At 36.1% G+C, this 15,429-nt stretch overlaps 1 protein-coding gene across 1 annotated transcript; it reads left to right on the top strand.

Annotated features, from left to right (window-relative positions):
- Window positions 1-1,954: 1,954 nt before the first annotated feature.
- LOC120463008 (GTPase IMAP family member 8) lies at window positions 1,955-14,225 on the top strand. The gene is made up of 6 exons (XM_089127660.1): window positions 1,955-1,994; window positions 2,316-2,408; window positions 2,793-3,488; window positions 5,991-6,677; window positions 7,506-7,511; window positions 11,304-14,225. The coding sequence occupies exons 1-6, from the start codon at window positions 1,955-1,957 to the stop codon at window positions 13,247-13,249; spliced, it is 3,468 nt and encodes a 1,155-aa protein (XP_088983786.1). The 3' UTR covers window positions 13,250-14,225.
- The last annotated feature ends 1,204 nt before the right edge of the window (window positions 14,226-15,429 follow it).

The following is a 15,429-nucleotide window of genomic DNA, read 5'->3' as shown; positions in this document are numbered from 1 at the left end:
CACCTTCAAATAAGTGATCATTTTAATGGTACTGGTCCAAATAACACAATTCCACAAGATAGGTGGTTATAAATGGCAGATATAAAGACAAAAATCTAAACAGAATATTACTTGCTCACTTTCTGTTTTTGTCATCATCAACAAGGAGCTGATGACAACTAAACTTACTTTTTCTTGGCTTTCTCTGTCACAACAATGGTGTTATACACTCAGTTACAATAGCCAAAGAAAAGTTAAAGTAAGAAGAATTGGGACCAAGAGCCCAACTAAAGCAAACACTGATCACCACAATGGTGACTTAAAATGAAACATATCAACATCTAAACCTCATCTAAACAATGTAAGGAAATTACATTGATATAAACATGAGTTTTAATTTAATGCATCCTGAGTAGGGCTGAACGATTTTGGAAAATAATCTAATTGCGATTTTTTTAACCAATATTGCAATTGCGATTTAATATGCGATTTAAAAAAAAAGTTATTTACCTTCTGTATTAGTCGACAAAGACAAGCAATAAATCATTGTACAGTAGGGATGGGAATCTTTAGATAGCTCATGATCCGATCTACTTTTTTTCTTATTAATTAATCTTAATAACACTTAAAATATGTATTTAATTACATGTGTAAAAACACATACTTTAAAAAAATATATATAAAAAACATTTAATTAAACCAATTACATGTTAAGAATTTTAAATAGGCTATATAAAATAATATAGCTTCAAAATATAAAAGCTAGTAAATAAAGAGAAACAAAAAAAAAAAAAACATTACAAGCAATAAACAAAGAGTGGTCTCAGTATTTAAAAGTAGGCTGTCTGGATGTTTTCCATTCAAGAGCTGGAGTGATTTCCCCTCAGTTTAGATACGATAAGCTGCATTCACACTAATGCATATATCTCTTTTGAAATTGTAAATGTGGTTTGTCCTGTTGGTTTAAGATATAACTGACCGTGTTTACATTAATTTCGCGTCATAAAAGCATTTTGACATGCAAGCACATTTACCAATGAGTCGCTCACAGCCGCATGCACGAGCGCTCTTCACAAAGCACGCGTTAGTATTTTAAAATGAAAGCAGCCTTCTCAGTGATTTTCATGGTGTTAATATAAGCCAACTGCATTTCAAAAGACATAAATAATGCCTCTGTGAAGCATTTGTAAAGAAAATTGCCGCGGGAGAGAACGCGCACTGCAAGTGTAACGTTATAACATCAAGCAAAGCGGCAAAACCTGTTCAATGAAGCCCGCGAATGTCCTTGTAATTCGGTTTAATCCCGAACTTTATGAAATAACGTTACTATGTTTTAGAAGGTTCGAGCGGTGTCGTGTGTGTGAGTGAGAAAGAGAGAGAGCGAGAAAATAGAAGCAAGCAGATTCAGAACACGGTTCGTTTCTGAAGCACGCGCAGCGTCATCACGCATCTGTGTTTAAAAACTAAGCTCATACTCGATTCTGAAATTCTCTGAATCGATCCAGGATTGTTGAGGAGAGGAGAGAATAAATAACACAATAAAATGTTCTTTTCTGAACGCCAGACCGCGTAGCGTGGCAAGTTGACGCTTTATCTTGCAGACTGCTTTTCTCTTGCGTGTCACGTGACCAATGTAATCGCAGCTCTTGCGATTACAAAATCGCGTTTCATCATATTGCGATTTTATCGCAAATGCAATTAATCGTTCAGCCCTAATCCTGAGAGTGTTTATTTGGTCCAGAAACAGTATAAATTGTCTAAACGAGACCATAAATAATGTTTAAAACCTGTCCACAATGGCCACATTTGAACTAGTTTTTAAACTTGTATGAAGGTTCGATGAAAGTCTATCGGACGTGCAGATCACGTCAAAAAAAAAGACGTCATAAAAACTTTCATTCTGGCTCCTCAGTGGACATCTTTTCAACTTCCGACTTTTGTGACCAAGACATTGAAAAGGCGTCTTTTGGACATCATGTTGTTTAGTGGGAAGGTTAATGTCCTTAAATATCACTGTATGTATTTATTTTTACTTACATTAATTAACTTAGTAAATTACTCATAACTGTAATCATGTCATCTACCAATAATTATGTTTACCCTCTGGGGTCTGATAAATCAATAACAGCAGACAAACTAAATTTAAAGTGAAAGTATAAGTGTCAAGAGCCCAACTAAAGCAAACACTGATCGCCATAATGGTGGCTTACAATTTGTGATTTTCTCCTTCAGTGATTCTGCTTGTTAACATCAGGTGTCTTCAATAATGCTCAATCATTATTCAATCACTTAATTATCTCATTAACACCAACACAGATATGTGTTACATTTCACAGCCTGTAGTGTGCACACTGAACAGTGCTCAGTTCATCTGGGCAAACCCGTGTGGGGCCTACAAGGAAACCGGGAGCAAAACTGTCTTGGTCCCAGTTAGATAGCCCAGGTCAAACCCATGTGGGCCCCACATGACTGTGCTGGCTGGGTAATCAAAGCAATGGTGGATTACATTCTGGTAGTGTTTCTTTACAGAGTAAGTAACAAAGTAGCATCGCCAATTACTGGCCTGGAGTGCATAATACAACATTTTAAGTTATTTTCTCTTGTTCGTGTGAATGGGGAACATTTTGACAATGTAAACACCTGTACATAAAACTTTTCAAAAATGCAATGGAAAATCTTTTCTGTTTCTACTACATCATTGACATCTAAACATACCCTTCCTAAATATGTAGTCTGAACTGTTATTTTTAAGATTTTTTTAGGTGATGATTTTACTGTTTTTGTCTTTAAGTGATGTGTTTTGTGTGTTTCAGTGTGTGCTCTGAGGCTTGTTTTTCTGGGGAAGAATGGATCAGAAAACAGTCGAGTCAGAAACTTGATCCTGGGAATAGATGTGCATGAGAATAAGGACCTGACAGTTTTAGAGAAGCACAATGTAATCCCACTCAGTGTAAAGGTGAATGACAGACAAATCACTGTCATTAACACTCTTCATCTGCTGAAAAAAAACATCTCACATCATCAGATCACACACACAGTGAGAGAGTGTGTGTCTCTGTCCGCTCCAGGACCGCATGCCTTCATAATCATACTGCAGTATAAAGACTTTACTGAGGAGGACATGAGAAGAGTCAAACAAGTTCTGGAACAATTCAGTGAAGAGGCGATTAAACACACTATAGTGATCACGACTGACACACACACAAGTTTTGGGAAAACGCATGCAGCTGTTCATCAGCTAATGAAGGAGTGTGGAGGAAGACATCTGCAGCTCGAAGAAACAAACCCTGAATGGCGATCTGAGATATTCAAGAGTGTTGATAAGATACTCGAGGAGAACAAAGAAGAATATCTCAAATGTGAGTTATTTCATGATGTTATAGGATCATCGGTGGATGAAGAGCAGAGCAGAACTGATCATTCATTCAGACCAGACGAAGAATACGAGGAGCTTTCTGATTACATAGATGATGAAAAACCCAAAGAGAGACAGAAATTGAGAATTAAAGGTAGCTATCACATTTATTTTATACATTTTCAGAATTCAAAGTAGTTCACTTTAAAAAGAAATTTTGCTGATAATTTACTCATCCCCGTGTCATCCAAGATGTCCATGTCTTTCTTTCTTCAGTCGAAAAGAAATTAAGGTTTTTGATGAAAACATTCCAGGATTTTTCTTCATATAATGGACTTCAATGGGAACCAAACAGTTCAAGGTCCAAAAGAGATTTTCAGTGCAAACTGTTTAAAAGGGCTTTAACCTCCTAAGACCTGGTTGTCCACATACGTGGACATCACATTATTGGTTGTGTGTCCAGGGGTCAGAAAGTAAAAGTCCTGCCATAAGTTTATTCCACCCACAGCAAAAACTCCAGTGTTAAATGAACTTTACTGGGAGTTTCTTTGGATCCAGACTCAAGAGTGTTAAAGTTAATGAGATAATTAAGTGAATAATTGAGTGATGATTGGGATATTATTGAAAACACCTGATGTTAACTAGCAGAATCACTGAAGGGGAAAATCTATATTTTTAGTCACCGTTATGGTGATCAGTGTTTGCTTTAGTTGGGCAGGTGACCTTTAAATGCTTTACTAAAGATTTTGTTTAGCTGTTTTAACAGCCGGATGAACAAAGAGATCAGATCAGATGTTCAAGATAATGTTAGGACATAATCATCATTAGATCTGAATCACTGAACTTTACTCTCTGATTTAAAAGTACAATGATCATAACAGCATCACTGTGATTTTATAAGATTAGATCCAGATTTTTCAAAATAAACCACATCAAGATTCAGTGTATGAATCTCAACAATGGTTACAAGCAGAATATTCAAATAGGGAAAGGAAATTACTAAGACAATTGAGATCATTATTTATTCATACCGCAATGCATGATGGGAGCCATGAATGAGTTTTGATTGGTGGCACCCAGAATGAACTGCAACATGCTTTATAATTGTCACCATTGTTGAGAATCACATGCTGATTCTTGATGTCTGTGTGTGCCCATAAAGTATTTAGAACAGCTTTTAAGAAATCTTGTGGATAATATTTACATTTTTGAAAATGTTATACTGTGTAATCAAAAAGGTTAAACTCTGCAAATGAGTTTCCTGACAAATTATGATTATGTCAAAACATAACCAACCTCAACGCATCAGCTTTCCTTGTTGTTCATCTGGCTGTTATAACTCATGTACAGCAGCCAAACAACATCTACAGTTAATGATTTAAGAGTCAAGAGTTTAACTAAAGCAGACACTGATCACCATAATGGTGACTTTAAAAATGTGACATTCTCCTTCAGTGATTCTGCTTGTTATCATCAGGTATCTTCAATAATGCTCAATCATCACTCAATTATTCACTTAATTATCTCATTACCTTTAACACTCTTGCGTCTGGATCCAAAGAGACTCCCAGAAAAGTCCATTTAACACTGGAGTTTTTGCTGTGGGTGGAATAAAAATGTGGCAGTACTTTTACTTTCTGACCCCTGGACTTTTCCACCCAAAACTCGGGTCTTAGGACCTCCTACTCCTCCTACTCCTCCTCCTACTACTAAGTACTGCCACATTTTTATTCCACCCACAGCAAAAACTCCAGTGTTAAATGAACTTTACTGGGAGTTTATTTGGATCCAGACTCAAGAGTGTTAAAGTTAATAAGATAATTAAGTGATTAATTGAGTGATGATTGAGCATTATTGAAGACTCCTGATGATAACAAGCAGAATCACTGAAGGAGAACATCACATTTTTTAAGTCACCATTATGGTGATCAGTGTCTGCTTTAGTTAAACTCTTGACTCTTAAATCATTATTATTTATTTTTATTTTTTTCGAATTTTTATTCGAAAATTATGTTTAATGAACGTTTGAGGAACATTATACCTTTTAAAATGCGTTCCTCTAAAGTCAAGAAAACTGGACATTTTTCACGTTCCCAGAACCAACACTGAATATTTAGAGAACGTTCTTATAACAAAATTCTGTTAGCTGGGTCGTAGCTACAGTTCCAACAAGGGCTCTCCTCTTTTTCTCCGCCGTACGAGACCAATGTTTTGATGACTTTTCAAAATATTGTGGAAAGAAAAACACTGGATAATTTTATTCACATCTGCATCCATTGCATTTTGTGCTGTTTTACTTAATTTTCCAGGTCAGAACGTCTACATTTGGTAGTTTCAGCAGTGTAAAGTGTAAATGCAAAAATCGGATACGGGTCACTTTTAAAAGATGATGTAAGTGGGTCGTCAAAAAAGATGGATTTAATCAGAAAATCGGATTTGGGCATCAAGACCTGCAGTGTAAATGCAGCCTTCAAGTTTTAAGTTGCGAGAACCATAATCAATTTAGTTTAAGTGCTCAGGGGAATTGTTTTTCCCCTTCAACTTCAATCGGGGGGACATTTTTATTTCTGTTGGTGGCATGTTTTTCCCCAAGCCTCCATTAATTTCCTGCCCTGTGTATAATACCAAAACTTGAGTTTCTTGTTATCTTTTTCAGTGTCACATAATGTCTCTGGAAAACAGAAGCTGAACCTGGTGCTGTGTGGAAGAGATCCAACACTTAAGGTCTCTTTGTCAAAACTTTTACGAGGGAAATCAATAAGACTTTCACATCACAGAGCGAGCAGTGAAGTGTGTGTGAAGAAAGAGGAGAGGATTCATGGTCGTCTGATGAGTCTGGTGGAGTTTCCAGCTGTCAATCATCTCTCAGAGGAGGAAGTGATGCGTCAGACTCTCCGCTGTGTGTCTCTCTGTGATCCTGGAGTTCATGTTTTCATCTTCATTGCTCCTGTTGGTCCACTGACCGATGAAGACAAAGCAGAAATAGAGAAGATCCAGAAGATATTTTACTCCAGAGAACACTTCATGGCGCTCTTCATCTCAGATATCAGTGTTGATGATCCAGTGACAGATTTTGTCAAATCCAGCACAGATTCTCAGAGTTTAATTCGTCTCTGTGGAGATCAGTACAGAGTGATGGGGTTAAAGGAGTCCGAAAACTCAAGACAGATCCCAGAACTATTGGATTATATAGAGAAGATGAAGATTGTACCATATTCACTTCAGATGTATGTGAAAGCTCAAGAGAACAGAGTCAGACGTGAAACAGAGGAGAAATATAAAGAAGAACTGAAGATACTGGAGAATGAAAATAAAGAGTTAAAGCAGAAGATTCAGTCAGAAGGTGAGTGCATTATTTAATTTTTTATTTTAATATTAGCTTATGCATGTTTATAAGAATATACAAACTGTTCCAGCAATCATGTTGTGAACCCTGTAATACTGTTGTTAATGTAGAATCAGAAATATAATTACTTTATCACTCTTTTGAGTCAGTTCCATGAATTGGTCAAATGAGTTATCAAAACACATAGTAATAGGAAACTTTATTGGAAATTGTATATTTGCCTAGAATAAATTACAATAAACTTGAAAAAGCATCCCATTGATCGCCAGTGATAAACTTCATGCTTTTTAAGTTTAAGTTCCAACAGCTGCCTGTGAATCTTGTGATTCTGCTGGTAAAGACATTTTTCAGTTGCATTTAGGGCTGGGCGATATATCGCACGATATTGTTATGCAAATCTCGTCAGTAAAGCCGGTTCCTTGATTAGCAGTAAATCACCTTCACCTGCTTTCAGAAGGAGCGGCATTTACTACAAAGCTGAGCCAAATCGCATTAAAATCGAGGACGTATCGATAGTGATATTTAATGCGATATGGCTTAGCTGGTCAGTTAACTACGGCTCTTCGTCACGACAAAATCTCCCGTGTTAAACTAACACACCTGGAGTGTATATGAGTCCAAACTCAAGAGTGTTAAAGTTAATGAGATAATTAAGTGATTAAATGAGTGATGATTGAGCATTATTGAAGACACCTAAAGCAGAATCACAAGGAAAAAATCTAAAATTGTAAGCCACCCTTATGGTGATCAGTGTTTGCTTTAGTTGGGCTCTTGACCCTTTTATTATTAACTTTAGATTTTGTTTGACTGTTGTAGACTTGAAAGTTACAGGTCGAGCGCACCGCAACCCGGGTTCCTTTAGTTACCTAAAGGCACTGGGGTGAAGGTGCCGCAGGCTTTGGCCCTTCATCGCTGCTCGCAGCTATATTTATTATTATTATTATAACTTTTAATAAATCCTTTATATTATATCTCAAATTCTGGGTATTTATGCAGAAACACAGTTATGCTATAACCAACAGCATAAATCACAAACATAAAGTTCTAATGATGATTGTCATTTAACCAACACTATTAAAGCCACACTGTGGAACTTTTGGCCACTAGTGGTGCTCGACCTGTAACTTTCAAGTCTAGCGTCCCTAGAGGCCACAAGCTCCGCAGCACTGCACAAGCTGCCTTCACTAGTGTGCATGAACTAGCTTTACAGATAGCTAACAGTTTCCAATAAAGTACCAGAAGCTTCTTGCTGTATTGTGGTGTTTTACTGAAAGGACTATAAAACTGTAACATACAAAAACAAAGAAGAGCATATTACAATCTCAATATGAAGAATATACAATACAAAAATAAATATGCAGTCTAGAAATAACTAAACTTTGAAATCAGCAAACAAATAGCACAATGCTAATTTACATAGAAAATGCCATAGAGAAGATAATGCAATTAGCGTCACATATTTCCTTACAAATTACAGAAAAATGAGAAAAAAACAGAAAAATGCTAAAATGACTAAATAGGATATCAAAAAGAGGCTAAGATCTCTAAGAAACAAATACTTACAGACAGATATTCGTCAGAGACCAAAATGACAGTTTAGAAACTTTAACACTCTGGAGATCGACTTGCAGGGAGAATGTTATGAGAACAACTGAGCTACGGAAACTCTGCGTGGACAAAATACAAGAAACTCAAAACCCAAATACCTCTTCTCACAAGGGGCAGTACAATATATGTACATATATATATATATATATATATATATATATATATATATATATAAGAAGCCCGTGGCACTGCCACCCTGGTGCCTTTAGGGTTATTGTGCACTACATGCAAAATCGTAACCCTGCTTTGACTGATGCAAGCTCTACAGGACACTTCTTTTCGACAGTGTGGGTGCAAAAGTGTGCATCGAGGGCACATCTACACAACAAAGTATGTGTGAGCAACCTTCTGAAACCTAAAATGAAAAATGAGACACCCTACAGACAGACATGGATTTAACGGACACATGATATATGTACACAAGACTGAAAATTCATATGAAGTGTGCCATTTGGGACAGGGCCTATGATCGTGAACACAGTTCAATGTTCCCTCTAATTTTTTTTAATTGATGACCTTTTATCTATTGCCCGGACATTTTTCACCACCTGAGCAAAAACATTCTTTATACCTGACCTGCATACGTAGAAACACAATATTTTCAATATTCAGTTGTAACTTTTAACTTGGATGTGCCATTTATATTTTACTTGACCCTTGATGTAACTTATTGGTATTAAATCATATTTGTGAAAAACTAGCAGTTAATTAAGAACCCAGTTAGCAAAATGATGTCCAAAAGACGTCTTTTCAACGTCTTTGTCACAAAAGTCGGATGTTGAAAAGATGTCCACTGAGGAGTCAGAATAAAAGTTTTTATGACGTCTTTTTTTTCGCCATAATTTCGATGAACGTCTATATCGGACTTGCAGAACACGTCAAAAAAAGACGTCATACAAACTTTCATTCTGGCTCCTCAGTGGATGTCTTTTCAACATCCAACTGTTGTGACAGAGACGTTGAATTATCTAGGAGAAGTGCTTCAAATTCCATTGCATGTGTTTTACAAACAACCCTAAATAGCCGACTTCCTGTTGGGCTGGGGTAAAAAGTAAGAGTGTGAGGTATATATGAACCGATGAGATCTACATGTGTACCGAGTTTCATATTATTACATGCAAGTGTGAGTTATGGACCAAGTTTTCAGACCCCGTTCCAGGGGGAGCTGGTAGTAAAATAATAATAATAATAATCCTTAGGAAAACAATAGGGCCTTTGCCCTTTCAGGGCTTGGGCCCTAATAATAATAATATTAATTAATTAATTAATTAAGTTTAAGTTGAATTACTGAAATAAATTAACTTTTGCACCATATTCAAATTTTTCGAGTTTCAATAGGTTATAATTTGGAACATCGAAAAATGGAGCAGATCATCATTTCTATCTATATGGAAACCAATTTTAAACTTAACAGAATTTTGATATTTAACCCTTTTCATGGGTTGCATGAAAGCATTTTAATAATTTAATGTCCAAGTGGCATACATATTTAAAATAATAACTCTAAAATAAGAAGGAAAAAAAATAAAGAAGAAAAAGTGGTGCAATATATTGATTTATTTTGTTATTATTCATGCTTGATATAAGAATATATATGAAATAAATATGGGTCACACATTTGAGCTTGTTCACAACCATTTCAACTGCATCTGAAAAGTTATAGAACTTTGGAAACATGGTGGCTTTTTATCAAGTTCATAAAAAAACCTCTCCAAACAAGAGAATGTTTTACTGAGCATTATTATACCTACTTACATGTATAAACTCCACAATACATTTATTTATAATTACAAAGAAGAGAAAATGTATTTATAAGTACAAAGAAGAAGGAAAAAGTAAACCTGGTGATTAAGTGAAGCAGTTCCAGCTGTGGCTTCTATTCTTTATCGAATAGATAAATCAAGTTCAAGATAACTCAGTAATCAAGACATGTCAATCTGAGTGATCAAACCAATCTAAGCACACTCAAGCTGTAAAACAGTGTCCGACTGTCTAGACATATTGTCCCTACGACAATAGAAATCCAGTTTCCATTGATAGCTTAAAGGATTAGTTCACTTTTAAAAAAAAACTTTTGCTGATAATTAACTCACCCCCATGTCATCCAAGATGTCCATGTCTTTCCTTCTTCAGTCGAAAAGAAATGTAGGTTTTTGATGAAAACACTCCAGGATTTTTCTCCATATAATGGACTTCAATGGGAACCAAACGGTTCAAGGTCCAAAAGACAGTTTCAGTGCAAAATGTGCAAAGGGCTTTAAACGATTTCAGACGATGAAAAAGGGTCTTATCAAGTGAAACGATCGCACATTTAAAAAAAATAAATAGATAAGTTTAAGATTTATAAGCTCAAATGCTCGCCTTGCTCTGTTCTGTGTGACTCTCCCGTTCGAACTTGTTCATCAAAATGAACAAATCTTTTTCCAAGTCAATTCGTTCGATTTGTTCGTTGAATGAACCAAATGACTCGGAAAAAGATTTGTTCATTTTGATGAACGAGTTCGAACAGGAGAGTCACGAACGCGCATCACAGAACAGAGCAAGGCGATCATTTGAGCTTATAAAACTTCAACTTTATTATTTTTTTTTTTAAATGAGCGATCGTTTCGCTTAATAAGACCCTTATTCATCGTCTGGAATCGTTTAAAGCCCTTTGAACAGTTTGCACTGAAAATCTCTTTTGGACCTTGAACCGTTTGGTTCCCATTGAAGTCCATTATATGGAGAAAATCCTGGAATGTTTTCATCAAAAACCTTCATTTCTTTTCGACTGAAGAAAGAAAGACATGGACATCTTGGATGACACGGGGGTGAGTAAATTATCAGCAAAAGTTTTTTTCAAAAAGTGAACTACTCCTTTAAAGGGTCAACCCCCCACAAAAAAATCGTACTATACTTCATTCTCTGATGACAAATATCATCAGTAACATTTGTCTGTGTTTTTGTTTAAAAATAAAATACGAAATGAAATACACCAAAAATAGACCAATGATATTAATTCTTACATGATTTCAGGTGCTGAAGGTGAATCAGATGATCAGAAGTGTCTGAGGATTGTTCTTATCGGGAGGACAGGAAGTGGAAAGAGTGCAACAGGAAACACTATTCTGGGAAGAAATGAGTTTGTGAGTCAAGCAAACACAGATTCAGTGACGACTGTGTGTGAGAAGGGAGTTGGTGAAGTTGATGGTCGATCAGTCGCTGTTGTTGATACTCCAGGACTCTTTTACACAACACTGACAAATCAACTAGCGGTAGAAGAAATAATGAAATGTGTTTCACTGTCGTCACCTGGACCTCATGTGTTCATCATTGTGTTGAGTGTGGGAAAATTCACAAAGGAAGAATCAGACAGTGTAGATCTGATAAAGAAGATCTTTGGTCATAAATCTGCTCAGTTCAGCATCGTCCTGTTCACTAGAGGAGACGAACTTGAGGGTACATCTATAGAGGATTATGTGAAGAGAAGTAAATCTGCAGAACTGAAGAAACTGATCAGAGATTGTGGAAACAGATTCCTGGCTTTTAATAACAGAGAAAAACAAGACAAAACTCAAGTAACTCGACTGTTGAACATGATAGAAGAAGTGAAAAACACCAATGAGGGTCGATACTTCACTAATAGCATGTTTGAGGAGGCAGAGATGTCCATTAAAAAGAGGATGGAGGAAATACTGAAAGAGAGAGAAAGAGAAATGCAAAATCAGAGAGAAGAATTACAAACCAAATATGAGATGGACATGAAAATCATGACGAAGAGACTCGAGGAAGAGAAACAAAGAGCAGACGAGGAGAGAAAGAAAATGGAGAATCAAATCAGAGAAAAAGAGGAAAAACTCAGAAGAGAGTTTGAAGAGAAAGAGAAAGCAGAACAGAAGAAACGAGAGATTGAAGACCAGAAACGATCAGAAGAGGAAAAACAGAGAAGAGCCGAATATCATCAAAAAATAGAAAAAATGAAGAGAAAAAATGAAAATCAAAAATCACAATTTGAAAAACAGCAAAAAGAAAGAGAAGAAGAAGATAGAAAGAGAGAAGAGAAATACAGAAAAGATCAAGAAAAGATGAAAGAACAAGAACGCATTTTAGCTGAGGTACAAAAGAAAGAAGAAGAAGAAAGAAAAAAGAGAGAAACTGAGGAGAAAAAGAGGAATGAAGAGGAAGAGAAAGAAAGACAGGGATGGGAAAGAAAACTAAAAGAAGCTGAAAATGAAAGAAAAGAAATTCAAGAGGGAATTAAACGAAAGCAGAGAGAATGGGAGGATGAAAAGAAACGACAGATGAGAGAACGAGAGGAAGAAGAAAGAAAGAGAAAAGAGAAACACGAAGAACAACTGAGAGAAAAACAAGAAGAACTGGAGAAAATGAGAAAGAGATTTGAAAGAGAGAGAGAAGAAGAAAGACAGAAGATAGAGGAGGAGAGAGAGAAACAGAGAAGAGAAAGAGAAGAAAAAGAGAGAGAATATGAAGAAAAGAGAATTAAAATGGAAAGACATTATGAAAGACTGGAACGAGAGAGAAAGGATGAGTGGGAGAGAATAAAACGAGAAGATGATGAGAGACGAGAAGAAGAGAGAAAGAAATGGAAGAAAATGATTGAAGATCTGACACAAGAACAAGAAGAAGAGAAAAAAGGAAGAGATGAAGAGGAAAAGAGGAGAAAAGAAAGAGAAGAGAAAGAGAGAGATGAAATTAAAAAGAAACATGTAGAGGAAATAAAAGTTATGAAGAAGAAACATGAAGATGAAGGCAGAACACAAGCAGAAGAACTGAATGATTTCAGAGAGAGAAAAGAGCAGCACATTCAGGAGCTCAAAGAGATGCTGGAAGAACGTCAGAAACAACAGGAACTACTGGAGAAACTTTATCAACACCTGCAGCTCCAGAAAGGAGAAGAAATAAAAGAGCTACTACAAGAAGTTGAAAAACAGAAAAATAAAGGCGGTTGTGTCATTCTGTGATATTTGTGAAAGAACAATACTAATGCTTCTTTTATTATTGTAGTTACTTCACCCTTGTGAAAAAGAAAAAGTAAGCTTTCAATACATAATTATTATAATAATTATTATGCATTTGCATTATACATACAATTGTGTACTTCAAATCTTAAAAGTATTATTTTGTGGTGAACATCAGTTAAGAAGGCGTTCCAGGACCAGTTTATGGCAAGACCTCTCTCTAATGGCCAGTATGTGAGAAGATGTGCCACACTGTGATTAGATCCTTGGTTAATGAACATTAATGATCAGCAACATCCGATAAGATGCTAAGACAACTGCCAGACAGCTCTTACAGGGCAGAATTCAGCCACCACCCACCACCAAGGAGAGGACTTCCCAATGGTCTCCTACCAGCAAACTCATTCCTAAGGTTCAGGCAGGAACTGCCATAAAAAACTCCTTGAGGACCTTCTGAATGCAGCAGCAAAAAGAGAGGCCACTGAGACCTATCTAAACATATGTTTGAAGACCTTAAACCTATATAAACTGCAAAGCATTCACTTCGACATTCAATTGGTCTCTATGTGTTTCCATGTGATGCCTTGATTATTTTAAAAGAGTTTTGGTGAGGAAGTAATGCAAACATAAAACTTTAAAACTTCTCTTTATGCTTTGCAAATGAATTCCACTAGGGTGGGCAACACTCTGGCAACTTCAGACACCAGTGGCCAATCACACTCCAGGATCGGAAAGGCACCGGATTTTTCAATCTTCTCCTCATGAGAAAGAAATAAATATGTTAGGGTTAGGGTTAGACCACTAGGAGGCGCCTTCTGGCCCGTATATATCTGCAACTCATATTGACGCTAAAGGGTGCCATGTGGGTTGGATGTAGACGAAATGTCAAAAGCGTCAGTATATGACGCCTTGGCATGAGAATGGGCTGGAATATGTGTGTCTATCTTGCTTATACAAGTTATCTTAAGGTCATCTTGTTTCAAATGATAGGAATATATATATATATATATATATATATATATATATATATATATTAATGATAAATAGGCATTTCTTAATCACCATTTTGTAGGGCTGGGAGAAAAAATCTATTCACATAGCTATCGCGATATTTTTGTTTTAGGATTCTAAAATCTTTTTTTTATTTTATTTTTTTATTCCAGAATCGATATTAATTCAAATTCAATTGCTTTATTTTTGTTGTTGTTTTTAGATGAGGTTGATCAAAGTTTCACTTTCATTCCAACAGAGCATTAAATGTGTCATTAAATTCATGTGTGATACTTTTATTCTCATATTTTTATATTTTATAATTTTATACTTTATTTTTCTATTATTATAATTTGTATTACTATGTTTCTTGTTGTATTTGTATATGTGCACTGGAAAACACATATGCAACAAAAAAAATTCCTTGTGTGTGCAAGCACACTTGGCAATAAAGCTCTTTCTGATTCTGATTCTGATATCAAGCGTAGTGTCAATTCTGGCAGGTCACATTAGTCAAGCTTCCATCAGCTGACTCTCAGCTGATCCACATCTACTTGTAAGAATAGGATTTGGCATTCTGATTCCCCTATACCTTTCCATGTGACGCGAGCTAGTAGAAGAACGTGAACGAGATTGCCGACCGTCCCAATACATTTTAGTCAGCAGTATGTCAACATTTCGGCTACATGGTGGAGAACAAGGATGGCAATCGTGTAGTCTACAAGACCCACACAATTTGCTGTAAGTGTTTTAATAAGCTTCCTCAATTGACCGGCAACACGTCCAAGCAGATGCATATCCTACGGCACCATCCCGAAATCAATTTAGTTGGAGCACAGAAACAACCCAAAAGCAGCAGCCTACACTGCCTAGTTTAGTTTAATAATTTGCATAGTTATTATTGTTCTTTGGTGTCCAGATTATACAGGTTTTTCCAAATGTTATTTAATAAAAATACCAGTATATATTTTTTTTCAAAATCAATTTTTTTTTCACCCCAAGCCGCACCCCCTCAAGCCCAGCCCCCATGATATCGTGGGACAAAAATCATGATATGAACTGAATCGAGGTGTATGTTACAGCTGTACTTAATTTTAATCAATGTTTCATCAAGCATATGCCTGGATCTAAATAAGAAGTAAATATAACTTTCGCCTACCTGTGTTTAGCATTTTGAAACATAAGTGCATCAC

Source organism: Pimephales promelas, chromosome 3 (assembly GCF_988280905.1).
Source record: "Pimephales promelas chromosome 3, fPimPro1.hap1.1, whole genome shotgun sequence".
In the NCBI taxonomy this organism is placed as follows: domain Eukaryota; kingdom Metazoa; phylum Chordata; class Actinopteri; order Cypriniformes; family Leuciscidae; genus Pimephales; species Pimephales promelas.
Note: the sequence above shows the minus strand (reverse complement) of the source record. Positions and strands in the feature narration are given on the sequence as shown.

What these genes read in the sequence shown, in the direction of transcription:
- LOC120463008 (XM_089127660.1), top strand. Translation starts at nt 1,955, where the DNA reads ATGTTGTTTAGTGGGAAGGTTAATGTCCTTAAATATCACT. An exon ending in TAATGTCCTTAAATATCACT is followed by an intron (nt 1,995 to 2,315) that starts GTATGTATTTAT and finishes TACATTTCACAG; the next exon opens with CCTGTAGTGTGCACACTGAA. An exon ending in GCAAAACTGTCTTGGTCCCA is followed by an intron (nt 2,409 to 2,792) that starts GTTAGATAGCCC and finishes TGTGTGTTTCAG; the next exon opens with TGTGTGCTCTGAGGCTTGTT.